The following is a 27,971-nucleotide window of genomic DNA, read 5'->3' on the forward strand; positions in this document are numbered from 1 at the left end:
TTGTAAGCTATAATACATCAAGCTCCAAGACCAGGTATCTGCCACCTGCACTTTCCGCAACTCCACCCTTTAAAATGGAGAACAGTCCTTGGTCTCTGCAACACACTGTTTCTTCATACAAAAATCCTGCAAAAACTCTAAAAAAACCTGCACAAGGTCCCAGAGAATCTGACAATGTACACTCGGACATGAAAGCAGTTCAGGTTTCTTACCCCACTAGTGAAGTACTCCATGCAAACATTTGTCTCTCCTACAAATAAGTAAAAGAAAATGAAACAAAAGAAGGAAAGGTTGGTATCTTACCCTCTATATTAACCCCAAATCAACTGGGATATTAACATTTTTTCCTATTTAAGCCAGACCTACCAAAACCCCTCTGTAGCTTCAGAGGTACCTGTGAATCTATATATTTTACAAGACACCTAGCAATGATATCTCTAATTCTTGAATTTCAGTATCTTCACTCCCATCTGACACTATTTTGAGATTAATATTCTACCAGCAGCAATTGCTCAGTTATAATGTGTGTGCATTTCTGACAGCACTGACTCATTTCTTCTCTAATTATTGCTGTAGATTCACACTGGCTACTGTTCCTTTTACCCAATCACTAGAAAATCTTAGCTTGAAAATTTCAGGATAAAAACACAGAGCTAAAAGTACAGAATAACGACTTCCCCAAGCCTTCACTGACCTATAGTGGACAAAAGGGTCTATCAGTTTAGTTGAACAATCCAATCTACGTTTCATATTTGTCTGCAGACATGAAAATTCTGAACAATTTAACAGCAATGACTAATTAGCCATCAGAAGTTCAGATGAGAACATGCCATTCTTCAAGTACAGATTTAAAAGCTATTTACTAGGACAAAAATATACTAATAGGAATCCGTCATAAGTCATTACAAATTTATAGATGTCTCTTCATACAGATGATCCACAAACCATCTCACAGCAAAATAGGGTATCTTAGGCAAATGCAAACCTAAATTACAGTTTTATGTAGCCTAAGAAAACACTGCTTCAGGGCTCAACTGAAGTTCAATAAATCACATAATGAGACACAAAAATTAAAAATTTCTCAGTCTGGATGATCTGTAATGGATCAGTGAATCAGATAATGGATTCTTGTTCTGGTAAGCACATTTTCTCTGGCCAGTTCTTAACCAGACAGTAGACATATGGTCAGAAAAGTTCTTTCTCAGGCTGTCAAATTACACTTTCCAATTACCTTGTCCAAAGCATGGAGCAAAATTTACAGGCCCTAATATATGTCTTTTCATATCCATCATTCTTTCTTCTGTTGGGGAAAAATTAGAGTAAGCCAGAGAGAAAAAGTTTTTTGGCTTCACAAGGAGCACTGCCATGACTGTCAGTGCCCTAACACTTGCCAAATTCTAGCAAATGTATCTTCATGCACCCATTTCTCCAAGCAGTAATCACAGTTGTTCAACAAGCTCAAATGCTGGGGCTTTTTTTGTTTGGTTGGTTGGTTTTTGCAAATAATCTGCGCTTCTCTACCAGAGTGAAGTGGTGCAATGAAAGCATGAGTTGGTATCTCCAGGTCAGTTTGAAAAGGAGAAACATTTTAACCCAGCAACAATGCTGGCAGATTTCTGAAAGCATTTGGTGACATCAAGTGAGTTTCAGCATATACTGGTCAAGAACTGGAACAGACTGCCCAGGGAAGTAGTGGAGTCACTGTCCTGGAAGTGTTCAAAAAACACTTGTGGCACTTGGAGTCATGGTTTAGTGGCCAGCATGTCAGTACTAGGTTAACACTTAGACTAGATAGATCTTGGAGGTCTCTTCCAACCTTAATGATTCTATAATTCTATGATTCTATATTTATGTCTCAATCTAAGACTACATTAAGACTGCCAACATAAGTTTAGAGTGGGTGCCAACGATATATAATCAAAGACCTTTTTAGGCCATTAGAATTCATGGTGTTATCCCCTACAGAGATTGTTACCTACTTAAAAGTTGAAATGAGAGGCTCTAATAGCCTCTGACATGATCTTATTAGCTAAAAAATTATAGAATAAGATTAAAAGAACCACCACTACGGCAAAAAAATTTCCAGTCTTTTTAAGTTAGTCTGTTGTGGGGTTTTTAAAATAGTATTCAAATATCACATAAAATTAGATTATGCAAATTGGAACCAGTACAGATCCTTAATCCGAGAGAACTTTGATGCTGAAATATTTTTTGATTGCACAGATAGGAAATAATAACTAGAAGTTTTAACTGCATAATGCAAGATATCTCTCTAACATGTCATAAGTTAAACTGAGAAATACTGACACTTGGGGTGCTTGATCATGTCGTTACCATTACGACCCAAAATACTTGCTTCAAAGACCTTGTTATCTAAATAAACAAGACAGACAAAACAACACAACAGCACAGAGACCAGCACAGGATGGCAAGCATCATGCTGGTTCCACAATTATTTGTTTGCTGTGATGCATCACGCAGCAAAAAAGCCTCAAAGACCTGTGAGCTGAAGTCATCCTTCCATCTAACCACGTTTTCCCTAACAGCTGTTTCATGCCACACCATCCAAAGAATGAAGGTAAACTGAGCAAGTCATAACTAATACAGGATGCAATGATATAATTTCATAATAAAAGTCAGTAAAAATTATAAGTGAATGAATAATCCTCGCTACAGTTAATTCTGGTGGCAGAAAAGCTAAAAAAGACAATTAAAATGTTCTGAATTTGGAAAAGAAGAAACAGCAGCTGAAGAAAAGAGGAGGGAATTTCCTTCCTGTGCAGTCTCTTCAGACAGCAGAAGTCTTCACAGGTTAACAAGATGCTAACATACTAAAAGGAACCTGATCTTTCAAGTATCAAAGACACTATCAAGTATAAAAAAGAAAAAACTTTTTTCAACTAAGTTGCAGAACTAACCTCAGTAACAGAAAAGAGTTTATTTGTTAGGCCCACAAACAGCACGCGTCGCCAATCCATTCTTGAGAGGTATTTAATTAAGATTCAACACCTGGAAGGAAGTGAGATGAAAAATCTATACAGCAAAATGTGATGACAACAAGGAAGCAATTATTCAGAAGTTACAGTTGGACTCTGGTTGTCAGAAACAAGAAATGGCCTAAGAGCAGCCTACTTAATTCTTCCATTTGGTTACAATTCAGGCAACTTCATGACATTCTGGCAGATAAGAAAAACCACCAATGTTTTAAAATCATGTCATATTTAACCAGATTTAGTTTTAAAACCGGATTCTAGACCTTAAAACATACATTTTATAGAGAATAACAAATTGTGGGAAATGAAAAATGTAGTTATATTCAAAGCATTAAAAGTTACCTTAGCATAGATGGATTCTATAAAGTATTTAAATTCTCAAGGTTGGAATTCTTTTTCTACTTACACTGATTGATACTTTCCACTTATTCATCTAAATATTAAAATAAGAGTCTCATACCCACAGTATCTGAGCATATTAAATTACTGATTTCAGATTGACAACTGGTTTTGAGTAAGGATCCCTGCAGGTAAGGGAGACTAACTGGGACCATGATTGCTATCAAATTTCTGTCAAATTGATTGCAAATTTGATAGCAAATTGATTGCTATCAAATTTACACAGTCTGTGTTGTTGCTAAGAAGCAACTACAGCAAAGATGTCCAAATGAAGTAATGTCTTGTCTTTAATTATACTTGGCTTTCTCTATGCTCTGATTACTGGTCCAGCAAAACAAATCAGAATCCTACACAAGTGCAGAAAAGAGAGGAAAGTACATCTCCAGTGAAGCTACAACAGGAAAACAATCTGCAGATTTGTCCCCACAGAACCAAAAATCCAAACACTTAGATGCTAATTTCTTACAAACATCCAAGAGTATTTCTAACTACTTCACTTAGACAAACCCAACCAAATAGAGACATAAAAAAATCAATCAGAGCCTTCCTGAGCTAGAATAGGATGATTTTTACAAAGGAAATTAGCTAGAAGGAAGATATTATTCTTCTCAATCCTGCTGTGCAAGCCCAGACTAAAATTTTAACCATTAGTAGTCAATATGAGAACACCCTGAGAAAGAGAGCAAGTCATATGTTTTACAGGCTAATAGCTGCATTACCACACAATTTATTTGCTTTTAGCTAGTATGTAGCAGACAATTATGTTTCCTTTAGCTTACATCATATTTTTTTCACATTGGAAAAGCATCTACTCATTGGTGAAACTCAGCATGACCAGAATAAGGTAGATAAAGCACATATAGGGCTTTTCTCTGGACTATTATCAAAATTATGCATCGCACAAGTCTTTTTTACTACTTATCTTACTATTAACTCGCAATTAACATGTGTCTTCTGTAACTACCTGCTTCAGCCAAATGAAAATCTGAAGTTCTCAGACTATTGTACTGAACAATTATATTTGCATTAGCAGTTCAAATAAGTTTTTATAATTTTTTACCCTTTTTATTTTAAGCACATGCAGATCGCATGCACATTACTGTAGAAACAAACTTGTACTGCTGAAAAATATGGATACCTAACACACACTGAGATGTGAACCAGAACTTTGCTCGCAGTCATACCAACTCATACAGCTCTTGCAAAAGGATGACACCAGAGGGTGAGATTTTCCAAAGCACAAGAGGATTCAATACCAAAAAAACCTCACTGAAAAAAGTTAATGGATTTTGTTAATTTCCTCTTTGCCTGTACTTCTACCCAGCTTCCCTTTTGATTTTTCAGGGGTTTTTAGTGGAATCAAGCTGCTGGCAATGATGAGAAATCTATAAAATATAGAGTGCTCTCATTGTATAAAAAAGAAACACTTTCATAAAATGCTAATGGATATTCCCATGTTCTGTAGTGATACTTGAATGATATTTTACTTCATAATACTGGTGGCAAAAGATATCAGGTTTTATACTAGTGGCAGTTCACTTCAAGAAATCTTTAAGCCCTTCTAGGCTATCAGTATAACATCCTTTCTATAGTCTTTTACACTTCTTATAGTCTTCTTTTTTAGAAAGAAAAATGTTACTTTCTGATATCATTGAAACAGAACTAGCTTTTAGTTCCAGCTGTTAGGAATGGTACAGTCAAGTTTACAAAAAAACCATTTGGTTGAAAAGGGGGCAAGGAGTCTATCTTGGCCAACTGACCCTTTTCTTAAGCAGTTCTTAGACCTCCAGTTCCGTAGGCCACTGGAATACTGAGGCCCAGCTAGGCTCCATGAGCCCTAGCCCTTGCCCTGCTCCAACCAGTCAGAGCACCAAAGGGCATTCCTGGACCTCAGGAGCAGATGTACAGATGATATGTACATCAAGCAAAACCATGACACAACACAAGCACACTTCTTCAGATCTTAGTTTCCAGGAAGGAAAACCACCTCTTCCTACTTTCAGATTAACATGACAGGCAAACAGTGTCATTTATTTTAGGCAGGTTCTTACCTGGTATAAAAAAGTATGCTGTTCAGCCAGATCTGCAAAAACTACTCAACCAAAGATCTTCAAGTCTTTAAATCCCAGAACTTGTGCTAAGGGTACCTAAAAGTGCCTTATTTTCTACAGTGATGAGGAGGTAGGAATTCCAGCTGAGATAGTCAGCTTCACTTTCAAAAGAGGTTGCAACAACACATGGTAATCTTATAACGTTAGTCCCTCTGACAAAAAAAACCCAAACAAATGAAAAAAGAAAAAAACAAAACCAAACCACAAAAAACCAAGAGGATATACACATTACAAACAGGTGCTTTTACTTTAGCCTCTAAACCCTACATACTCAGTGACTCTGATGTAGAAGCTAAGTATCAAACATCCACTTTTTTCTGTGTTTTCCAAAATCCTGTGCCTCTGTTTGCTTATAGAATTTAAGATTCTCATGGTTGGTTGCACCAGTCCTGATGCAATTACAAAAATAAGCAAAAAGAGAAGCAGGAAATAATTTCATCCATCCTAGTACTCTGCAAACAGTGTCATTGTATCTGGCAATTCTTTCTTGCAGCCTTTCCTTTATTGATAACAACAAGTTTTGTAACCTGGAAATTCAAATGGACATCAGGAGGCTCAGGAACCCTGTACTGATCAGCCAGTGATGAGAAATCTGAATAAAGAAAACAAAATTCAGTTTCATTATCACACTAAAATTAACAGAGTAAGCTGTGAAAACTTCACTGCTCATTTGCAGTGTAAATTGGGGACTGTGTCACAACTGATGAATTGACATTTTCACTCCACAGCAAGACCTGCAGTTTCAAGAACTGTGTTAAACATAGTCTGTTGTTTAGGAAATTACCAAAGGTAATGAAGTGATGGAAAGCTGCATACCTGGCAATTTGTTTTAACACAACTTCTTTCAGGCCTTGAGAAAAAAGGAAGATAAAAGCTCAGAAAGTGCAAGTACATCAAACTGCAAAAATTGTACATCTTTCTCCCTGCTTTCAAGATCCAGCAATAAATAGACACCACACGAAAATAAAACAGCCAGTGCTGCCTAACAGGAAGCTTATCAACAACATTAAAAAGGTTTTTTTGACAAAACCAGTTTTTAATGAAGTCACAGCAATGTTATAAAACACTCTAGGTGGCCGGAAAAAATATTCCAGAATATAAAATAATCAGAAATTCAGTGTTACAGGAAAAGTAAGTAGTTGACAGTGTCCTGAATCAGGACTAAAAGAATAAAAACAAGTTAAAAAAAAAAGATATGAAAAGTGATATGAAATGTCACTGATGCTACCACCTTCCCTAAAGAACTCACCAGGTAAACAAGAACTCCCTTGTAGATTTACACAACTAAGAGGTTACATCACCCTAAGCTTTTCTAATATAGCTAATAACTTAAAGTAACAATATCACCAGAAATATCAAACCCTGAATATGGCCCACAAAAAAATGCAAGTGCTTCCAATTGATCCTGCACATCACACACCTGTGTATCAAAACAGGGCTGGCAGAAAAAAATATCACTTCTCTATGTAATGAAGCCTTTGTATCATCCCATAAACTTGTGCTTCTTCAGTTTCAGAGCTACCCTTAGCATTGTTGAGTATTTTCTTAGTCTCAGTCATTCCGGTCAGTGAAGTTCAATTTCTTTTCTCTGATTTGTTCATTCAATTTAATTCAATTTTTCTGATATACAAGCCCTCAATGTCTTTAACTGAGCTCTTCATCTAATATAATTTCCTTTCAGCTCTTCACCTTTCTCCACCACTGTCCCAGGTTCCCTAGCTCCCAGAAATCCTATCCTAATTATTGTTTCTGTATCTTGTGCAGTCCAAGTATTATTTCTTCAGCATTCGAGTCAGATAAGCCCTCTTTTTCACTGCCATAGCAAATGCAGGAAAAATTGAGGGCACAGTGGTAATACACTTTCAACTCACTGTTCCTTGGAGAAATAATTACAGAGGAAATCTTGTTTAGCCGCTGCTGTCCTGGGAGAGAATATGCTCAGTTCAGATGAAATATTTGGAGAATTTCATTGCCAAATCCTAGCAGGTCTCTCCAGAGCACAATTGAACTATTTGTCAGCAGCCAATAACTGGGTCAAATTCAGACACTCTTTCAAAGGCACAACAAAAGAAGCAAAGAAAATAAATTAGAACGGAAAAAAAAGAGACTAAAAAACTAATTTATTTCCAACATCTTCTATTAAGAGGAGCAGCACAGGGATGAAAAGGTAAGCACAACACTAACCCAGAGGAAAGACTGAATTCTGAAGAGATCTCCAGGGGATTTTTTTAAACAGAAGAGTAATTTCTGTTGACATCTTAGCAGATGAGATATACACGTTTAACACACTTTGAGAGTCAATATGACTCTCAGCTGGACAGCAGGAGTTTTCAATGGAGTCCTCTGCAGAGTAAGAGATGGAAGGAACATTTCCACCTCATTCCCCAGTGACCTCTTTAGCATGTCTCTCACTACCACATTTTCACAGACCATAAATCCTAAACACTTTTTTATGCATTGCTCTGCAGCTGGTCCTATCAGCTGATTTCACTCAGTTTTGCCACACACATTGCCCTGTTAGAAGCCGAATGATATCTGGGCACATGCACCCGGCTATTAGTGGAGCATAAGATCCATGATCTTGCCTTATGAAGAAGGCTTGAAAGAAACAGGTCCTCAGAAGCCACGTACTCCAATGTTCACCAAGCAGTCAAATTCCTTTAAGTCATAGACCCAAATGCAGATTTGATTACTGATATGATGGAGAAAAGTCATGTATCGGAATATTTTTCTGCAAATGTATTCTATGTTTTTTAATTTTAGGATTTTTTTCTCCAATCTCCTCTTTTATCACCTCAGCATTTGCACTTCACTCTCTCTTACTTGCTTCTTCTCTCTTCCCTTACAAATACACAAACAGAAATCCAAGTATTTATATTCTGATAAGCTGCAATATTTTAAAATTAAATTTTTATGCTCATCCTCAGTAGTTGTTTCTTCCTTGTTGTTATCAACACATTACTCTGTTACCTTGTATTTCAAAAATGCAGTGAAATGGTGCCAGAAAGGACAGTTTCAGCAGTAGGATTTTATTATTTTTTCAAATCAAGAATTAATGTAATAAGACTTCTTAAAATATCCTGCCTTCACAAGCAAACCTTGTATCCAGGCAGTGGGAAAATGACAGAAGGAAGGATTCCTTACAGTGAAATTGCATTTGAAGCTAAAAAACTGATTGCAGCTTTAAAATTGACAAATCAAATTTAAATTTCTAGTCAAAAATATCAATTTTTTCCAGCATCTTCGCTGCTTCCTCTTCACAGCTGTTCCCTAAAACATATATATTTACAATTTGTTTCTTTTTCTTTTTAAAAAAATATTTACATTCTTTTGTACTCTTTAATAATGATTGCTAGACTTACAGACCCAAAAAAAATATAACCATATTACCATAGCCGGACGCATGAACCTAACTTAAAGACTTTAGTCATGAGTGAACTTCTCAAGATGTTCAGTTACCAGTGCCCATGAGAAGTCTGGATTTGAAAATCAAGGGCTGGTAAAAACAAAAGCAGAAAAGGACAAAAAGAAACTATGTGTTCCTCCTTTTTTGATTTGTAGACACAGTCCTTAGGAACTACTGGATTTGGACATCAATATGGCTGCATCTGTGTTGTATCCTCGAGTGCTAAGGTATTAAAGGAGTCCCTGAGCTCATCTCTCTTCAGACACAGCTCTGTTTGAAAGGATGCACTCTGGCAAACCACAGCTACCAGTGGGGTTGCTGGCATTCCCAGCAAGGTCACAGTTACTATCCAAGATATTCCATCTTCCAGGAGGCTGAACAAATACTCTTCCCACTACGTCTACTTGCAGTTCTTCAAAAAGTCAATATAGACTGGCTAGAATAACAGTGGAAATAATGCAGCTATTTTAGAGTAAGATCCATAGCAGTCTAGTAGAGGTTCTTGTGATGGAGTTTCTGATATTACAGCAGGCACTACATTTTTTATGTGCCGAGACACCAGTCATTTGGCAAAACAACTGCTGAACTCAAGGTCTTGGCATGCCTACCTTTTTTTTATTTTTATTTATTTTTCTAGTTACAAGTCTCAAGCTTGCAGGATGACAGGTCTCTCTTTCTAACCAGCTCCCAATATAAAACTTTTTAGGCCCCTAAAATATAAGTTGTTTGGCAGGAAGTGGGGTATGTACAGGTTCTGTCTGTACTCATTTCTGAGTTAAGCTACCTATTGAAGGAAATGATCTATAGGATAAAAATCATACACATTACCAACAATGAGCTCTTAGAATAAAAAGATATGAGATAAAGATTATTTTTCCCTCCTCCTCAACACTAACTCCAGCTTTAGGATTTAGTTACCATTTTTCTTGCTTTTCTTCTCTACCTTCTTTTTTCTTTTCTTTGGACGTGTGGTCATAGAACACAACTGACAGGATAATGACATTTTCAGGTAGAAAAAAGAGGTTTTTTTAGTTCTTTGCAGCATGCACAGTATCCCAGGGAACAAAGCAACAATATTTTTCATAGACAATTTTATAATTCTATTTCCCTCTTAAGGACTGTCTGAAACCATTCCATATGCACAGACTAATAATCACATATTTCATTTTTCAAATTTCATATTCTTTTGCATTTCTTTGTTGAGATGAGGCATATTTGTTCTAGGAATGTACCCACAAGCAAGAACACCTAGCTAAGCCAGTCAAACCTATAACCAGTGATAGCCTTTCCTGAAACAAGTTCTATGCACTAGCACAGTAGTAAATGCCAAGATAGAATGGAGGATCTGTTCTAAAAAAAGCCTTGTGAAATTGTTTGATTCTGACTCTCAATTAAATCCATTTCTTAGGAAGGATATAGTAGCAGTATGACAGATTCAGTTCTATTAAACCTGAATTTATTAATTTCGTATTATGCACTAGAACATTTACTGGATAGCATGAAGGATTATAAGAGAACTTAAAAAATGTTAAATAAATATCAAGATGTCTTCTGTGCTGTTACCTCTGCTTTTTTGAGCTGGCTTTGAAACTCAATAGATACACATGTCACCACCAGAGTGCCTTTCAGCAGCCTACAGGAGATCCAGAAGATGGTTCTGGTCTGCTGCCAACAGCCACCAAAATAGAGAGTCAATATTTTTCATTTCAATGTTCACCACTACTGGGATACAATAATAACAGTAACTGCAAAACAATAACTTATTGCTTAGGCAAATGCTAAAGGCTTTATTTATTATCCTCTCTCCCCAGAAACCAAATATTTGTGGGATGCAAGTGTTACTGTCAATAAAGAAAGGCTTTACTTTCATTAAAAAAGGTTTGGGAAACTCTATTCATAAATAGACTATTGGTTCCATTTGAATGTCTCAGATTCTGAGATATCACCAGCAAGAGTGTGGGCTAAATGATAAGGTAAAATTATAGTAATAAGAGGTTTGGAAAGCTACAGAATCTGCTGCAACACTAGAAAGCAATAATTTTCTTTAAATGCTAGTAATCCCTTTTCTTCTGTTCAAGTACTTAAGTTATACAGACTAAAGGATAAAATATTTATAATTTTTATTCATATTTATCAAATCTCATTTACAAATTATTTCTGTAAAGTTGTTTCTGTAATGTATAGTGTCCTGTCTTTGTTCATAGAGAAAATCTGTAGTGTTTGGCTGAAACATGTGGCAACTCTGTGGAGATGCTCATAAACCATATTTTGACTCTCTTCAGAAATTAAAATATCATGTTATATTATTAACATATGTCCCCTAACTGGAAGGAATGCCTTCATTTTCCAGAGTTTACTCATATACAAAAAGATACCATTCGGAACACAAAATCACTTGATGGCACATAATAATATAAAGAACCCAACTGTTATGCTCATCATCATTTTCCCAGGAAAGTCGCATTTCCAAGCACTTTTCACCACAGCTGTACCTGCTGTCACACCACAAGCCCTGTGAACCATCGGGAAGATGGTTCACAGCAGTAAGACAATGCCAACCACGCTACAGCTTTCACATGCTGTGTGAAGCATGCTGTCCTTGGACCCCAAGAAATAATGCTCAAAACTGCAACTGACTGGGAGCTTTTCATCAGAAAGGGTCTCTGATGAAAAAAAACAAAACAAAACAAAACAAAACAAAACAAAACAAAACAAAACAAACAACCAAAGAAACACTTACTCCAAAGCCAAAATATTTTATGGAAGATTTTTTTTCTTTTCCTACTTTTTCTCATATTTCTACCACAAAACCTGAAAGAAGTATTTACTTTTGCCTAGCTTGACCTGCTTCTGACAACTCTGGTTTGCAGAAATGACCTGAAATATAAATTTTCAAATGTATTTGGTTATCTTGCCTCCTGGGGACAGTGGACCAGAGGCCTGGATGCATTTGCAGATCCCCTGCTCTCTTCTAAGTGGGACTCATACATGTTTTGGTAGAATCAGGTCAATAAATTAAGTCAGGAAACACTTAGATTTAGAAAAACCTTAGTTTTACTTGAAAAAAAAAAAACAGATGATGAAACAAAATGTTCCACTGTTTTAAATATTTTTTGAACTTATAATTCCTTGAACACTTTTCATATGTTAGTTTTTATCCTTATTGGGAAGCCCAACAACTATTATGCACTTTATACAGGACCATGGATGCTTAAAATGTAAAGCTTAGTGCTGTCAGAAGAGGATAACATACGACTGATCATAAAGCTATCCTTTCAAAGTTCTTGCTTTTTTTGGTAAAAGCCTTGCTTTTTTTGGTTATAACCTGTATTTTTCAATACTTGATTTTTTATTACCTTGTGGACCTGCTGCTATAAAATCAATAAGTTTCTTACTAGTCAAGGAGGTAAAAGTTTCACTGTTTGTTCTCACTAAACCTGTGTTTTAGTTACTCTAGATGTGGAAAAATAGTATGCATAGGCACAATATTTATACATATACATATAAACATGTATATACTCAATCACACAAAAAATATGGTACTTATGCACTTCTGCATAAAGAGAGAAGAAAGGTACAGACAACATTTGAAAGAACATCCTTTTCCATCACAATATGCATATAAATATTATGTAGGAGTAATTATTCAAACAATTCCTTATATATTACCCTAATAATGTAGGTCTTAAATATTTTTCTGGTGATTTCTGCTGCAAATTTCCATCCATCTTTGTGAATTCCACTTTGTGAGCTGTGAGTTACATTACATTTTTTAACTGTATATGATGTACACTATATTGCAGTCAAAGGATAGAAACTGAAATACCAAATGCTGCTCCTATTTACACCTGTTCAGAGGTCTAGTGGCTCTTTCAGAATTTAGATAAAATAACAGTATCAAATGAGATTATACAGACTTGAAATTCCATACAATCAGACAAGGTCTAACGCACATGTGCTTTAAATCATGCCCTATTTAACACTTGTGACTATACAGGTGACAAAATTGCCCCCCAAAAATGTTTCCACAACCTCTTCTAGTCACCTGACAGAAATATGCAGTAACATTTTTTTTTCTACAGAAAAATCACTTGGCTAGGGCTCCTTACAGACAGCTATTATTTCTGCCCTAAAAAGTAGCAGCTAAAAGGCAAACTCTCTACTAAAAAGTAACTCTCTACTTCAAAATAGTAGATTTGGAAGATTTACCATTCACAAATACATGCACACATCGGAAATCAAGAATTTCATCTCATTTACTATAAAAAGATAATAAGCTGTGTCCTACCTATGGTGGTAATTACAGTGCCAGCAAAGAAGAAGGAACTTCCCAAGTCCCAGTGACTGATCTGAGCAGATGTGTTTCTTAAAGGTATGATTCCTGCATTTATTGCTGCCACTACTTGCTGCAAGTTTAAAAAGATTTTTGTCAATATTCATGAAAAAATTATATTCATATACATTACACAATACATTGATTCAATCACTTATTTGATCTAATCAATAAACTAGAAAAGGATCTGTGTTGCTTTGCTCAAGCTCTATCATTCAGTCGGGCCACAATTTAATCTTCAGCAGACACCCCAGGCACTTCAGCACACAGCAGAGCTGTAAATTTCAGACCATTAGGGAGAATGGAAAATCCACAATATCAGTAACATTATCACCTTAGATAGATGGCAAACACAATTATTTTTACTGCTGCAACTGTTTAGTGAAGACAAACATGCATTAGACAGAATTTATAATGAGAGTTTCCCCAAACGTTCCTCTATTGAGTTAAGCAAATGGACTTCTTAAAAAAATCATTTCAAAACATCAAGAAAAAATACCCATACATTGTTCTGGATCAAATTAATTCCAATTAATAAAAACAATATTACATAACAGATAATTCAATAATTAAAGAAATTACACTTACAGTTATAAAACTTTCACTGATCAACAAAAAAATCAGAGTCAAGTATCCAACAGGTTTATACAACTATATATTTCATAAATTTCATTCTTGAAAAATTCAGTTCTAGCAGCTAAAATAAACAAACTTGCCACTAGTGACATTTTCATAATCTCGAGAAATAGGAAACGTTTCCTTTTTCAGCAGTGTCACCTACTGTAAATTCTTACCACAAAACATATTGCTGTTTAGTTATATCACTATTGCAGATATAATTAAGTAATTAAGTTAATTGGTGCACATCAAGAAAAAGTACTTTTAAGCTTGCTATAAATATCTCAAAGAATATAAGTTATCATTTCTTTTTCAAACTTTAAAACAGGACCTATTTCATAATCATGATCCTTATAGTAATAATTGGTGTCTAACAAAAGGATAACAAAGGAAGCAACACTGCAGAGCAAAAATGAGCATTTTAACTAGCTAATAGTTTGTTCTTGGCAAATTGTCCAACAATCACTATTTACATAAATATATTCAGCAATAGGGTAAGCTAGAACTATTTTCCTTATGAGCAGCCTGTTGCAGAGGAAGAGTATTCTACAGTAGTAATACTTTTTTCAGCTTGCAAATGAAAACATTTTGTTACTAAACAGTGCCCATAGAAGTCACTTGCTATGGACAGAAATTACAAAATATCAATGCTGGATTAACCAGGAATTGACTTTTCATGATGGGATCTCAGTTTAAATCCACCATTTCTAGTTTGCCATTCTCAAATCTCAGATGCACAAAGTAACCATTTTAAAGTCCACAGCTGCATCTCCATAGCCACCTAAGCCAATTCCACCATCCAGGGTTGTCAACAGAATGCCAGCTGGAGTATTTTTACGTACATTTTAAACTGCTTTCATTTTGACTTCTTTTTTTACTTTTTTTTTTAATACCGGAAAGGCAGATATCAAAGATGTGGAATTTTCAATCCTACTGAGCAAGAGGAAAGGATGGGGAAAGGGAGAGGGAAGAGAATTTAATTTTCCTTTGGGTTGGAAGAATAAAGCTTCTACATCTGTACATCATGTCCAACTCAGCAAGAGCAAATACAGCAGCACTGACACCGACAGGTGTTTCCATCAGTATAGGAAGGAACACATCAGACTAAGAAGCATGTGAGAACCATCCCTCGTATTGATTTCATAATTTACACAACACAGAAATTCCTTGGACTTACAAACCCCAGTGTGCTGCATTATACAGTGACTACTGAACACATTTTGAATACTGTTACATTTCAGTGGACTAAGAACTTCCATCGCAGGTCCTTGTACCTGAAAATGGGAACATGCTCTCCAGTGAGGCATCATATGATACAGCATTGGATCAATATAATTTTTGGGGACCATTCCTGTTTTATTATAGTTTCTTGTACTGGATGAATGCGCTACCCAGAGCAACACACCTGTTTAGACAGTCCAGCAAGACCAAGTTTTATACAGATCCTGATGTAAAATGTTTTCAGGGCTTTATATCATCACTGCACATTTTGAAGCCATATTAGCCCAATGTCTTTTATATGAAAGGTGTGCCAATCTAGACTGCTCAAACATCCATTACAGCCATGCATTTCTGAACTACAAATACCACACCTACAGACTTACAGGAAAAACAATACATCTTAACCCAGAACTCCCCAAACCAAAGCAGATGCCTACAAAAGACAATTAACCACTATTATTATGTCTCTGATTTTATCTAACTGCTCGTTAGGAAAAGAATCAGGGCTGCTTTCAGTGATACAGCCTCCTAAGTTCTGACTATGCATACTTTTAGGGACTTTCTGAGTAGGAGACTGCATCTGCATCATGGTGTTCAGATTGGTTTGGGTGGATTGTTTTACCATTAATTTATCTAACTACTTTTGGAGCTCACTTGGCTGCCAAGTCATTCTGTGGCAGTAGGTTCTGAAAATTGCTTGTGGATCACTTAAAAAGCATTTCCCTTTTGAGAGTTCATATGTGCTTCAAAGTAATTTTCTAAGTTCTTCTGTTATGAGAAACACTTGAATAGCAATCTCTAATTTGTCTCCTTCAAGAAATTAATGATCTTACAGACCCATCAGCTTCCTCTATTTTTCCAAATTAGACTCTTTCTTATTAAATAATATATTCACCTATTTAAAAAAATCTGCTGAATATTGCATATAAGTAATTTTTTATTGCCAGTATTTCTCACTGACTTTCTTTGTACATTTATTGATTTACCTTACTGATTGTTTTAAACATAGCTTTAGTCATAAAGGGCCACATAATGCCTTCAACATCACTGGGTTATTGTTCCCAAAAACACACTACTGTGCTTTCTCCTGCACAGTAAATATGTTTGTGAGAAGCCAGATTTAAACCTTTACAAAGCTGCTGCATTATTTTCCTTCAGAGTCTTCTATATAACAAAGTCTTCTCCCTTAATAACAAGGGTGACAGGTGGGTAAGGTTTCTGTTTCATTTAAATCAGGTTGCTGTTTCACTGAGATCAATACTACTGTGTCATAAAGTCTTTGAATATTGCTCATAGATTTTTTGGGAAGAGTAACTGCACTTTCAGTTCTTTGGATCAGAGAACAACTTTTATTCTTAGTTTGGTCAGCAACAATAAGAAGATTCCTATCTAAGACTATTCCCAAGAATAATTTTGAAAGAAAACAATGTATCGCGTAACTCCTAACATACATACATTTTGGGGCACTAACTTCAGGGTAGCACCTTCTTCCTGACTATGTCCACTGCACAAACTTACCTGGAATATTAGATATTAACACTTCCCTAGCCTGGAATAAAAACCCGGGTTCAGGCAGCTAGTTTCTACTAAATTCACTAAGGGCCTAGGTCTCAGCCTTAGCCTTCAAGTAACATGCTATTATTCACTGTCAGTGCTGTCAGATTCAATTCTCTGCCACTTTTATTCTTGGTCTTCAGCCTTTTTTCTTGACTGATGCTTTACTACTAGAGCAAACACAGCCACTTTATTTGTCATAAGTCTGGCACGCTACTCTTTCCTCTCTTCCTTCCTAACTTCTTTCTGTCACTTCAGACCTTTGGTTTATCCTAACTTACACAATAGTGACAGTAACTCTGCATTCCAAATCTTGAAGTGGAAGCATGGAAACTCTATATAATCTATGCAGTCGTCATATGTTGCAGCCTTTAAATACTTCCTGTGATCTTAACACAGGAACTTCTGGAATTATAAACATTGTTTTTTAGTATTAAAGTTAACTGACCTCCCCAGGAGCAATTTTTCTAGTTTTTCTCTTTTTTATTCCATTTACAAACTAAATTCTGACTCAAAAATCAGTTTTGCTTTAGCAATACAGAACCAGTCAGCATTAGAATAGGGATGTAGACAGTTTAAATTCTGAAACTATGTAATTATTTCACTTGCCTTACCTTCTTCCAGAGCCTTTGTCTAGTACTGTTTTCATAAGAGATGACTGATGACTGAGCAGAAGAGTGGTCAATCAGCACTGGTACCCAATCAAGGCCTCTATGTGCAATGAATTTAAGAATACTATTATATGGTTACACTAAGTAATATGTTTTTCTTCTTTAATTGTCTTCATAATGGTGGAAAACAAGGCCTTTTTTTTTCATAGTGAAGAGAATTGAGATAAAATTTTGAAATATTTAAAAACTTTAGAAACTTCATTCCCATTTTTTAGGTTATGTGAATTCTTAGGCTAGCTCTGTACTGTACCCTCACTTGCATTACACTCACACATCCAAACTACCTGGCTTTGCAGCCATATTTGGGAACAAGCCTTAGTGGAGAAAACAGAAAAGAGGTAGAGATGCTTGAGCCCAGAGTGGATAGACCAGGCGTGACCTGCCTTTCTTTCGAAAACAGGACCTGAGCTCCAAAAAACACATAGGTACTGCTTTCACACTGTAATTTTTTTGCTTGAAATCAGAACACTGGGAAAAGCAGAGTGACAAGACAAATCACATTTTAATTGGATGTCAGTTTTTCATTTCCTATGTAATTTAGAGACACTTTCTGGTAAATACATTGCAGAGTTTTGTATTATGAGATCCCTGTGTTCATGCAGGCATCTGTCTGTAGAGGCCATGCTGAACTACCCTTTGCAGATTAAGACATAGTATATTGTGACTTCTGTCAAAACAAGAGATAAAAACAGTCTTTCAAACAGCACAGTCATTTTGTGAAAACAGAAGACAATTCTAGGTCAGGGATTTCATCCTCTGGTCCTCTGACCCTGCAAGAAGTCAATGGAGATGACTGACAAAAGCCAGCCTGTTGGCCATAGAGCTGCATTCACTAAGCAGGGGTCTACAGAGGCACAGCAGAAGTAAGAAGAGGTTATAAAGTGTGAAGGCTAGCCTCTGGTAGTCAACTGTTGTCTCACATGGAAATCAGGCAGAAGTAAGTATGTGTCAAACCAGTCACTCTAATGCTCATCTCCTTGTTCCTCCCCAGGCTCTGTGTACATGTTTGTGTACCATCTTCCAGTCACTTCACTTTTATGAAATGATGTAACACAACACTTCATTACTCTCAGCTCTACTATCAAAGGATTAAAATAGAAGCACCTTAAATTATGCTTCTGATAAAATCCAGAGCGTGCTTTCTTTTGTTACCCAGCTTGGCAGGAGTTAGCTTGTGCTTCCTGACAATCACTTACTAAGCGATGTCAAAAAGTCAGATATGTCTCAAAGTTTCTGAAAACATTTCTCAGCTTGGATTTCTTCCTTCACTGCTCTGTTGCCATTCGACAAGGGCACTCTCACCAGTATAAAGATATTTCACGTAAGGCCCAGCTACTGCACAAGTCATATGGTTTTATTTCAGCTTTTGTTCACAAGGAATGGAAATTCTAGTTCTTAGTTCAGAGGCACACCAGGATGCTTTTAACACTTAGCAACAACTCTCCAGCCTCCAAAAGCACACACTTTTGGACCTTGATGCTGAAAGAGATTGCAATGATGTATTATAATTCTGTGACTCCTTGTTTTTCTTTTAAGATTGTATGACATATGACTGTACTCTACGCTGGAGAGTAGTACCTCACGTGTAAGAATTAAAGAACACTTTTCACGCTCTTCTATGATCTACTTGAACTAAAAACATATATAAACATTGAAAAACATTACTTCTGAATAAGCATTAAAAACCTCATGGGCTTATATGTATATAAATTCTCTGTATGTGCATACATATGTCTGTATATATATACATACACGTTCGGGGAAGAAGGCTTTGCTTCTTGAAATTACAGACTGGCAGAATTATTCAAACAGCTGTTCAACAGGACTGACTTACTAATGAGTCATATCTGCTACCCTTTCTAAGCCAAAAGCTGTCACTCAGATGCAATCAGGCTAGGTAAGTTCCAGGTCCCTATAAAACTGTTCATCTGAAGCAAATGTAATCTTTAAGGGCCTCAACACCAGAAGCAGCAAAAAAAGTTTGAAAGCAATCTGCTTGAACAAAGTGACAAGGGTAGTTAGAATTTATTTATTATTCTCCCCCAAAAAATATATTTATCTTAAGCTTGTGAAGGATAAAAACCACTTTAAAAAATTCTTTGTGTTTAACCACCACGTAGGAAATAACTACAGAAAAGGGAGCTGTCCTGTCCCTGGAGGGAATACTCCTAGGCAACAGAAAGTTTGGCAAAAATTTCCTCCCTCTAGGAGCTGAGTACAGAGCCAGAAAAGGGGATCTGGCTCTAAGACAGGACAGCAGGAACCTAAGCAAGGAGTACACAGAACCCATGGGCTTCTGCAACCCATCCAGACTCCACTACAGCAGGTGAAGGGTATCTGTGTGGAGAAGCTTGTGATCAAAGGTCTTTCTCAGAGATCTTCCATTTAGTAAATATTTCTCTGGTCTGGAGATAAAGGTAGAATTGGGGGTGCTTTATTGTGGAAGGAGACAGAAACATTAGAACATTTGTTTCCGACAAGAGTGAAGCAAAAAGGAAACACAGGCACAGCAAGAGGAAAAGAGAAACAGAATCTTACTGCACCACTTGGGACTACCAGGATATGCAGAGTTAAGAGTATATAAGCTTGAGTGCTCTGATGGGCAGACACCTTACTAAGGACAGACACATGCACAGGCTAACAACTCAAAGTACAGTTCCTGCACTGCATGGCTTAACTACTTTAAAAGTCCTTAATTTCATTTTTCGTTGCTTTGAAAACACCGTCAACAGGCAGCTCTGCTACCGATGTTTGCAATTTGTCATAAGCTTCATGTCTGAAATGCAGATGGTACATTAAAAAACTGATGCAATGATATTTTGCATCCCCAGACAAATAAATAAATAAAATATTATGCAGCACCAATTTCTTTTATACTGGTCTGTCAATCTTTTTGAGGTTCTGAGGTTCTAAGGTTTAAAAAGCATAAACGATTGCTGCTTCCATGTTAGGATCCAGACATGGGATGGTTCCTGCTTCCTTTTGGAGAGGCTGTAAGGAATTGCAAAAGGAAGAGACTAAGAATATTTAAGGTTTAAACTGGCACATTCAAACTCCTTCAAAAAGTTCCTGCTTAGAGGACCCACAAGCTACAGCTCATAGGACTGAAAATATCTATAAATGTTGTGATTCAAAGAACTAAGAACATTTGATTTGACCTTAATAGATTTAGCTTTTAAATTTTAATTTTGTCTAAATAAATTTTGGATTTGTCTGAAAAAAAGATCTTTGACTCTACAAAAATTGTACAGCAAGCTCAAATACCTTCTAGTCTGTGGGAGAGAAAGGATGTACACTTCATTATTTTAACAGTTTTCTACAGAAGCAGGGAAATGCGCCTCAAGCAGCTTATCTGGTTGAAATTAAACAACATATTCCTGAAAATTTATTTTCTTCCAAAATAATTTTCTTGGGGCTACAATGTAAGTTGTAAAGAAGCCTATGAAAGAGACACAAAATCAGCTACTGGTGGAGGTGCAACTTTCTATAGCTACCTATCTTCAACTATAAAAATGAAGCCACAGCAAACACATATTTTAAAGTAAAATATCTTTATAAGAAATTAGTCACATAAGAAGCCATGATGACTAGTGATGCCAGTTTGATGAAAAAAACACTGCTTCCATGCCATTCATAACTATGTCAGGCTTCCTTGAGAAGAAAAAACTGCATTTTTCCTCAAGGGAAATTAAAAAAAAAAAAAAACCACACACATTTTGATCTCATTCACAATCTAAGAGATGAATGGAAAGAAAAGGGAGAATGCAGCTGATGTAAATGTAAGATGAAAACAGGCATGGCACACGACTGTGGACCCTTGCACAGAGAACTCTTCTCCCCATGTTGACCACAAGCCCACAGAGGACCCAAGGAGATCAACTTGTGGGATCAAGGTCAATTCAGCTAATCCTGTTGGTTCATTAATTCTTTTTTGTTTGTTTGTTTTAAATGCAAGCACATTTTTGTGGGCATTCAGTTTTCAGAAGAAGCCACATACCCTGACAGGGGCTGGACTTAAAACTCTACAAAAATATTACTGCTGAGGCAGCTTGGTGCAGCATTCTGAAATTGTTCAGATTTCAAAACAAAGGTTTTACAAGACAAGAATTACCACATACAGCACTTGGAACACATTAAAAGATTGTGCAGTTTAGTGTAATTGTGTTTTTCCACTTGTTAGGATTTTCAGAACAAATATATTTGAAGGATTTTTCTGCTAAAGGAACCAGAAATTAAATATGTTCAATTATTAACTTATATTTCTTTGCACCTTTACTTGAAAACTTTTCATTAATTTTCAGAATTTACTCCCTAAGATAATGATAATAATTCACACCAGCTTACTAGGACATTCTAGGTATTTAAAATAATATAAGTGAAATTTTTCATATTTCCTATTTTTGTATGTAAAAATAATACACTAAACAACTCAATGATTGGATATTAAAAGGAAATTTTTTTCCATTTTGGTTTAAAAAGTTCAACATAAACAAATAACTGCTGAGCAAAACATAATTAGCTGATATTTACATAGAAAGCTCTTAGTTTTTTTTTTAATCAGCTTTTTCTTTGGTGAGGGGACAAACAGTTGCCTGTCATTGCCAAGACATCCCACAGTGCAAAATACTGATCACATCCCTATGTCCCAGGAACAACAGGAATTCTGGGTGAGGGGAAAGCAAATTCATTGTTATTTCATGCACCTCATTTCCTCTATAGGATCTTTGGGAACCTGTGGAGGGCATGAGGTGTATGGAACAACAATGACAACTTTAGGAAGTCGCTGGATATCATATTCAGCAGACTCACCTGTTCCCAGAGACAACCCCAGGAGACAACGTGAAGGTAGACACAAGTAGTTTGTGGCTTTGCAGGAGTACACAACTGCAACCCAAACATCAGCAATGTAACCTAACATTTCTTTACATTTGCTACTATGGGCAGGTGCATAAATGCAGCAGGAAATTTTGCTAGGTACTTGGCAATACACTTTGTGCATCTGAGTTCAGAAACTGTCTCTATCATTTCAAATGCTTAGTGGCAAGCTTGTTATAGGGAACAGTCAACAAACAAAAAGAAACTTAGAATTAGATTGAAATAATTAGATACAAGTGCTTCATTTAGAGAATTATTTCATTCTTTAATGCTTATTGTTGCTTGTGTGTGTGTAGCTGGATTACTCCCAGGTTTCTATCAGCTTCTGCCAACAAAAAGCTCAGTGGAGGGGGAAAAATTTAGACATGAGATGTAAAAAAATGCCTAGTGTATATGAAGATCATGTTCATATATTTGGTCACATATACATTAAATCCACACCATCTGAACTACATTTGTTCTTTTATTCTGTCACCTGACAGTTACTTTGCATTGCATGGCAGGGCCGAGTTGAGAACAGGTATAGACAGAGAAACCAAAACACCATTCATGATGAATTGTGGAGTGGATGAATTGTAGAGTGTTCTTCTTCCAAAAGAAGAAATAGTGGCAGAAAGTGTCTGATCACATCCCTTTCTACAGCTTTATAGTGTATTGGATATCACAGATAACCTTCGCCAAACCAATGTTTTCTCATCTGTTAATAACTGAGATCCTTTTGAGACCTTCCAACTGAAACTTTTTTTAAAGGTTTTTTTTTTAAGTTTAGCACCAGACCATGCACACCTTGCTGTTCTGTTGTATTCTCATTAGACTCACCAAGGCAGTGTTGATACTTCCACAGGCTTCCCTCCTGGGATGTTTCTCTAGTCGTAGATTTAGATATACCAGCAGTGAGTGTCGTGCACTGCCCACCTCAGCACCATTTGGAAAAGCATGCAGTGATCCACTTAATACTGCTGTTAATACTGGCTTCTGGCTACAGCAAAAGGAGTTCAAACTGCCTGAAAAAACTGGCCTCTTGGGTGTACAGGTATGCTCTGCATGATTTTTGCACATTTTTAATATGATACTAAATAGAAGTGCTCACAAAGTATCAAAATAATTACATACCCGGATATACCTCTCAGGGTCATATATTGTTGTTGTTCCTTATATTTTGTTACAGTGAGGCAAAAAATAACTGAAGTGGTTTAGACTGAGGGAGATTTGCTACATTGGACAATGGAAGTCACAGATAGAGAAGGTCACAGACCACTTCCTTGTCAACACAGGAACGATGTTGCTTGACTGGGCTGAAAGCTTATGAGGAACACCCAGGTAATTGTTCTGAGGGAGCTGAAGTTATTTGGCTGCCATCATCAGAGCACTCTATTTCATTAACTTTGCACATTTTCTGTGCTGCATAATAGCTCTCCAATGCCCCACATTTTACACCTATATAAAATATATTAAGTCTATAAAAGTATAATTCTCACCTACTACACCTAGAGGAGCCATAGAATCAATGTGACAATACCCAGTTTCAGGAATTCTAAACCCAGAGAATAAAACTTTGTGTGCTGAAAAGTTCCCAATAGTATATATTGTTGTACCAGGAGAGAGTTTGGTGATTGGTGAGATAAAACAAGGATAGAAAAGATAAGAAGGGAAAATTCACTATCCTGTGTGTATTCATAGAAACACACAACTCTTTTGTGAACAGGTTTGCGACAAGAGGAAGATTTTGGCTCCTGAGTGCTAAAGAAATTGGACTGTCATTCCACTTGTACAGTTATTTTTACTGGAATTTGTGCTCTCCAACTAATCTCTCCAATATGCTCACCTGACTAAGCTACCACGTATCATACTGGCATTGGACAGTCTTGGGATAGTCAAGTCTGCTTCTGAGTTGGGATTAAATGGCAGAGTAGAAGTTGTGAAGATACAAAAAGCCTGGCATGAAAAGCACCTTGAGCAATGACTAACATGAAACAGGGCCAAACCAGCTCCTGGATTCCCAGGACACTAAGTTCAAAAGGAAAAGTTTATAATGACTTTCATTATAGTTTGACTCAAGGTAAATACTTGATTAAAGAAGACATTACATACCATAAGCTCTGTAATTTTCTTCGCACCCACTAATCATTCCAGCTTCCTTCTACCCTAGTACATATTAATTTTCAGTTTTATAGCTTTTAGTGAATCCTTAAATATCATTTACTTTTTCCTTGCACGCACTATTTATTTTTATTCATATAGACATCCAACAAAAACTGAAGACATACTGCATTATATTGTAGTAGCTGTCAGAGGTAATCCCAGAGTGACAAAATGTATTCCAGTAATTCAGCTTCTGTGACAAAGTGGTAACTAGGGCAGAAACATGACCCCGTGTTTAAGACAGCAACCCAGACTTGGAAAAATTAATTTGAGGTTCTCTTTTACCATTGCTTTCCCATTTTACTTTGGATAAGTAGAATTTCCAAGCCCTTAAACAACTTGATGTAATTCATTAACAGTTATTCTGCTTAAAGAAAGGCACCCAAAGAGGCACCCTATGCCTCAACTCTTCCTCTGTAAAAGAAGTGTCACAGCACATTCCTACCTCCACATTGTGGTGTTCTTCTTTACAGAGAAGCAGAAGGGAACAAGGAGAAATGAAGTTTTTCATTTAACAGAGCAAACTCTTCCCACAACTATCTGTCATCCATGTGCAGTGGAAGGCTGTGTCCCCTTCTCATGCTTCACACGTCTGTGTTTTTCTGGTCATGCCAAGATCACTAGTGAAGATGGGAGCTAATGCTGATATGGTTATCTGTGTTCTGATGATTGTACTGAAACTCATTATTTTACACAGAACATCAAATGGGCATTGAATGCTGATGGAGTGGTTTTTTATTATCAATCTGTGCTTCTGGGTAAAGAATCATAAATGCTAAAATATCTAAGTACTCCACAGCAAACTTCAATAGTTTTTGCCTTAAGGTCCATCTCACAGATGATGTAAGATAATATTGCTTCAAAATTTCTTTTTTTATCTTCATAAGTACAGGATCTGACCTAAAAATTTCATATGGGGTTATTTATAGTAGCTATAAGAGATATTTTTCATCAGAATGTGCTTGTATATTTCTCTGAAAGATTATTTCACATCTGCTGGTAAAACCACTGAAACATAGTTACTACACAGCATCAAAATTACTATCTGCAGCATGTCCTCAGGCATGCCTAGTGAAGATTCATGGAGATAGGAACTATCTGACAGCCATTTAAAGGGTAGCAATTTTGGAACACATTTTAGCAACAGGGCAGGTGAGAAATCATAAACAAGACTTTTTCCCAGCTTACCTTTAAAATTCAAAAGTAGTGCACCATAAAAATAACTCAGTACATCAGAACTCTGCATTTTAAAATGAAAAAAAAACCCCACATCTATGCTGATGCTCAAGGCAGATCAGTCTAGAGAGGTAAAATCAACTTCTAAACTCCCGGCTATATCTGCTGTCAAAAAACACCTCCAGGAAGCTTTGCTGCCCATGCAGCTGGCATGCTCCAGAGCTCCATGCTCCACCAAGGTCTGGATGCTGGCCACCCTCTCCTGCTCTCCCCTGTCTCATCTCAGGCTCTGTAGACCCAGACAGCCCCATGGCTACTGTTAAGGAAGGAGTTAATCCTTACTAACTCTTGGTAGCTCCGGCCTCATATTTCATTTTCTTATCCCCAAAAACAATGTTATTTAGCAGCCCCCTGCTATTCCCTCCAGTGCCACTGGATATTCCTAAGAACATGGGATTTAGGTTAGAGTGAGACTCCAGATCTGGTTCTGTGTTACTGCAAATAAATATTTCCTATGGTTCTGAAGCAAGTGACCTGCAAGGGTAAAGTCACGTTAGTAGGAACACACCAATGCGCATCATTTGTGTATATGCCTTTAAGAAGCGGAGGAGTTTGAGATTTAAGATCAAAATAGGAAGTCCATGGTACTTTCCTGTCTTAAAACAAAATCAATAAAAAGAAATATACAGCTGGAAGGAAAGCTAGCCTGATGAAATCACAGTAAATTAGAAGTCCTTCAAGGCAATGGATGGTGTAGTTTCTTCCTCAGAATTAGGCACTTCAAATATTGACAGAATCAGTAAGGCACAATCAATACACCAATTCCTTCGTGAACTATTAATTATATATATTGCTGATGAATAATCATTTAATTAGCATAATGGGAGGCTTCAGTGAAAAGGCTGTCTACAAAGCATACTGGACCTAAAAATAGCAATAGCTTTTCAACCATGAGGCTTTGCATGAAAATGCCATTGCTCAGCTTCTGGTCTTAATACTTGTTACATCACTTGGCCAATACAGATCTTTGCTTACAAAGGTTTTGCCCCTTATCACTGTAGTACTGCCATGTATAATTTGTTCCTCTAAGGCATGGTGACAAGGGTTTGGTATGGATTACCTGAATCAGTTCATCAAGCTCTGTTGCATTCACACAAGAATGCTGAGATACAAACGTCTGCTTCTGAATCACAATGGTGGTTCTCTGGGAGGTCTCATGAGGCTGCTCCAGGGCTTTAAATACTGTTGCTCCAATTATTAAATACACGACTACCACCAGAAAAATTGTTGAGACTGTCTTCCATTTCATAACATTAATAGCCGAATCGTTTTCCTCCCGTGAAGCAAGCACGGTAGGCTTGGTGGAAAATGATAATCTTGGTTTGGAGTTTTGAGTAGCCGATTTGGGATCCAGCAAGTCAGGTGCCGCCACTGGCAAAAACAGAAAAAAAAAAGTTAATGTTTACAGTGCCACTCAGATTTTGTTACCTGAACTTCTTGTCAAGCAATTACATAAATTCTGTTGCTTCTAATTGAAATTCTTAACTGTTGAATCTCTGTCTTACCCCCATGGCACCTGACAGCAAATCAACATGTTGCTCTGAGTAGTAGTATCCATTTTACAGGCATACACACATTTGCAACATTTTCTATGTGTGTCCGTTTGTCATATGCAATCATTTCCAAAAGCAGATTTCAGCTACACTCTTGCATTTCATTAAATTACTACAAGGTAGTATTTTGCTGCAGACATTCTTTTCGTCCGCTGCTCTCCCGAGCACTGCTATGCAGCTTTCCAGCTGTGTTTTACCTCAGTGTTCAGAAGTAGCAGGAAAATACAAAACCTTCTGTCCTTCACCTATTTTGTACTGTCCTCTGACAAATTCTCTCTGAGAACAGTTGTGAGATCACTTCCAAACTCCCCAGACAAAACCGTAAAAACAAGGCGTTGCTCAGCCTACTGGTCTTAAAGTGCTAATTGCATATCGATTACACCTCTCAGAAAACACGAGTAAAACACATGTGTACTTACTGGAAGAGTCATACATTTGTTAGAGTGGGTATTTTTATTTACAGCTACAAAAACCCATCGGGTTAGGAAAAGAGCATCTGAGTGTGTTATCAAGTATCTGGATAACTCATGTGACTACCAGCAACTACATGGGCACCAAAAAAAAAAAAATCCTCCACATCAAGTGCAGGTAAAGGTCTCCTGTGGGAAGGTGGCCACAGCAGTGACCACACAATCTATATTTAAATTGTTTTGAATTACAAGTATGTTTTGAATGGCCAAGACAACGCTTCCAGCTGCCTGTGGGAAAAGCCCAGATCTAAATCTAGAGGAAAGTCTCCCTCAGGACGGTGGAGGTGGGACGCGTCCCTTCAGGCGAGGCGATGGCCCTTGGCAGTCACCGAGTGGGCACTCTCCGGGCACTGACACACACCTCGGCGCCGGGGGAAGGAGTCGGCAGG

The 27,971-nt window shown here is 36.9% G+C and overlaps 1 protein-coding gene across 3 annotated transcripts in view; it reads right to left on the reverse strand.

Moving 5' to 3' along the window:
- KCNK2 (potassium two pore domain channel subfamily K member 2) overlaps positions 1 to 27,971 on the reverse strand; it is a 107,725-nt gene that overhangs the window by 49,698 nt on the left and 30,056 nt on the right. For all 3 annotated transcript variants that reach the window (XM_018085389.2, XM_018085390.1, XM_008932941.2), the window contains 2 exons: positions 26,620 to 26,930; positions 13,198 to 13,315 (listed from right to left, as the gene is read on the reverse strand). In XM_018085389.2, the coding sequence (XP_017940878.1) occupies positions 13,198 to 13,315; positions 26,620 to 26,930 (429 nt within the window). The remainder of the gene's footprint in view (positions 1 to 13,197; positions 13,316 to 26,619; positions 26,931 to 27,971) is intronic.

The sequence above is a fragment of the Manacus vitellinus genome, unplaced genomic scaffold (genome assembly GCF_001715985.3).
Source record: "Manacus vitellinus isolate BGI_N305 unplaced genomic scaffold, ASM171598v3 scaffold_8_pilon, whole genome shotgun sequence".
NCBI lineage: Eukaryota > Metazoa > Chordata > Aves > Passeriformes > Pipridae > Manacus > Manacus vitellinus.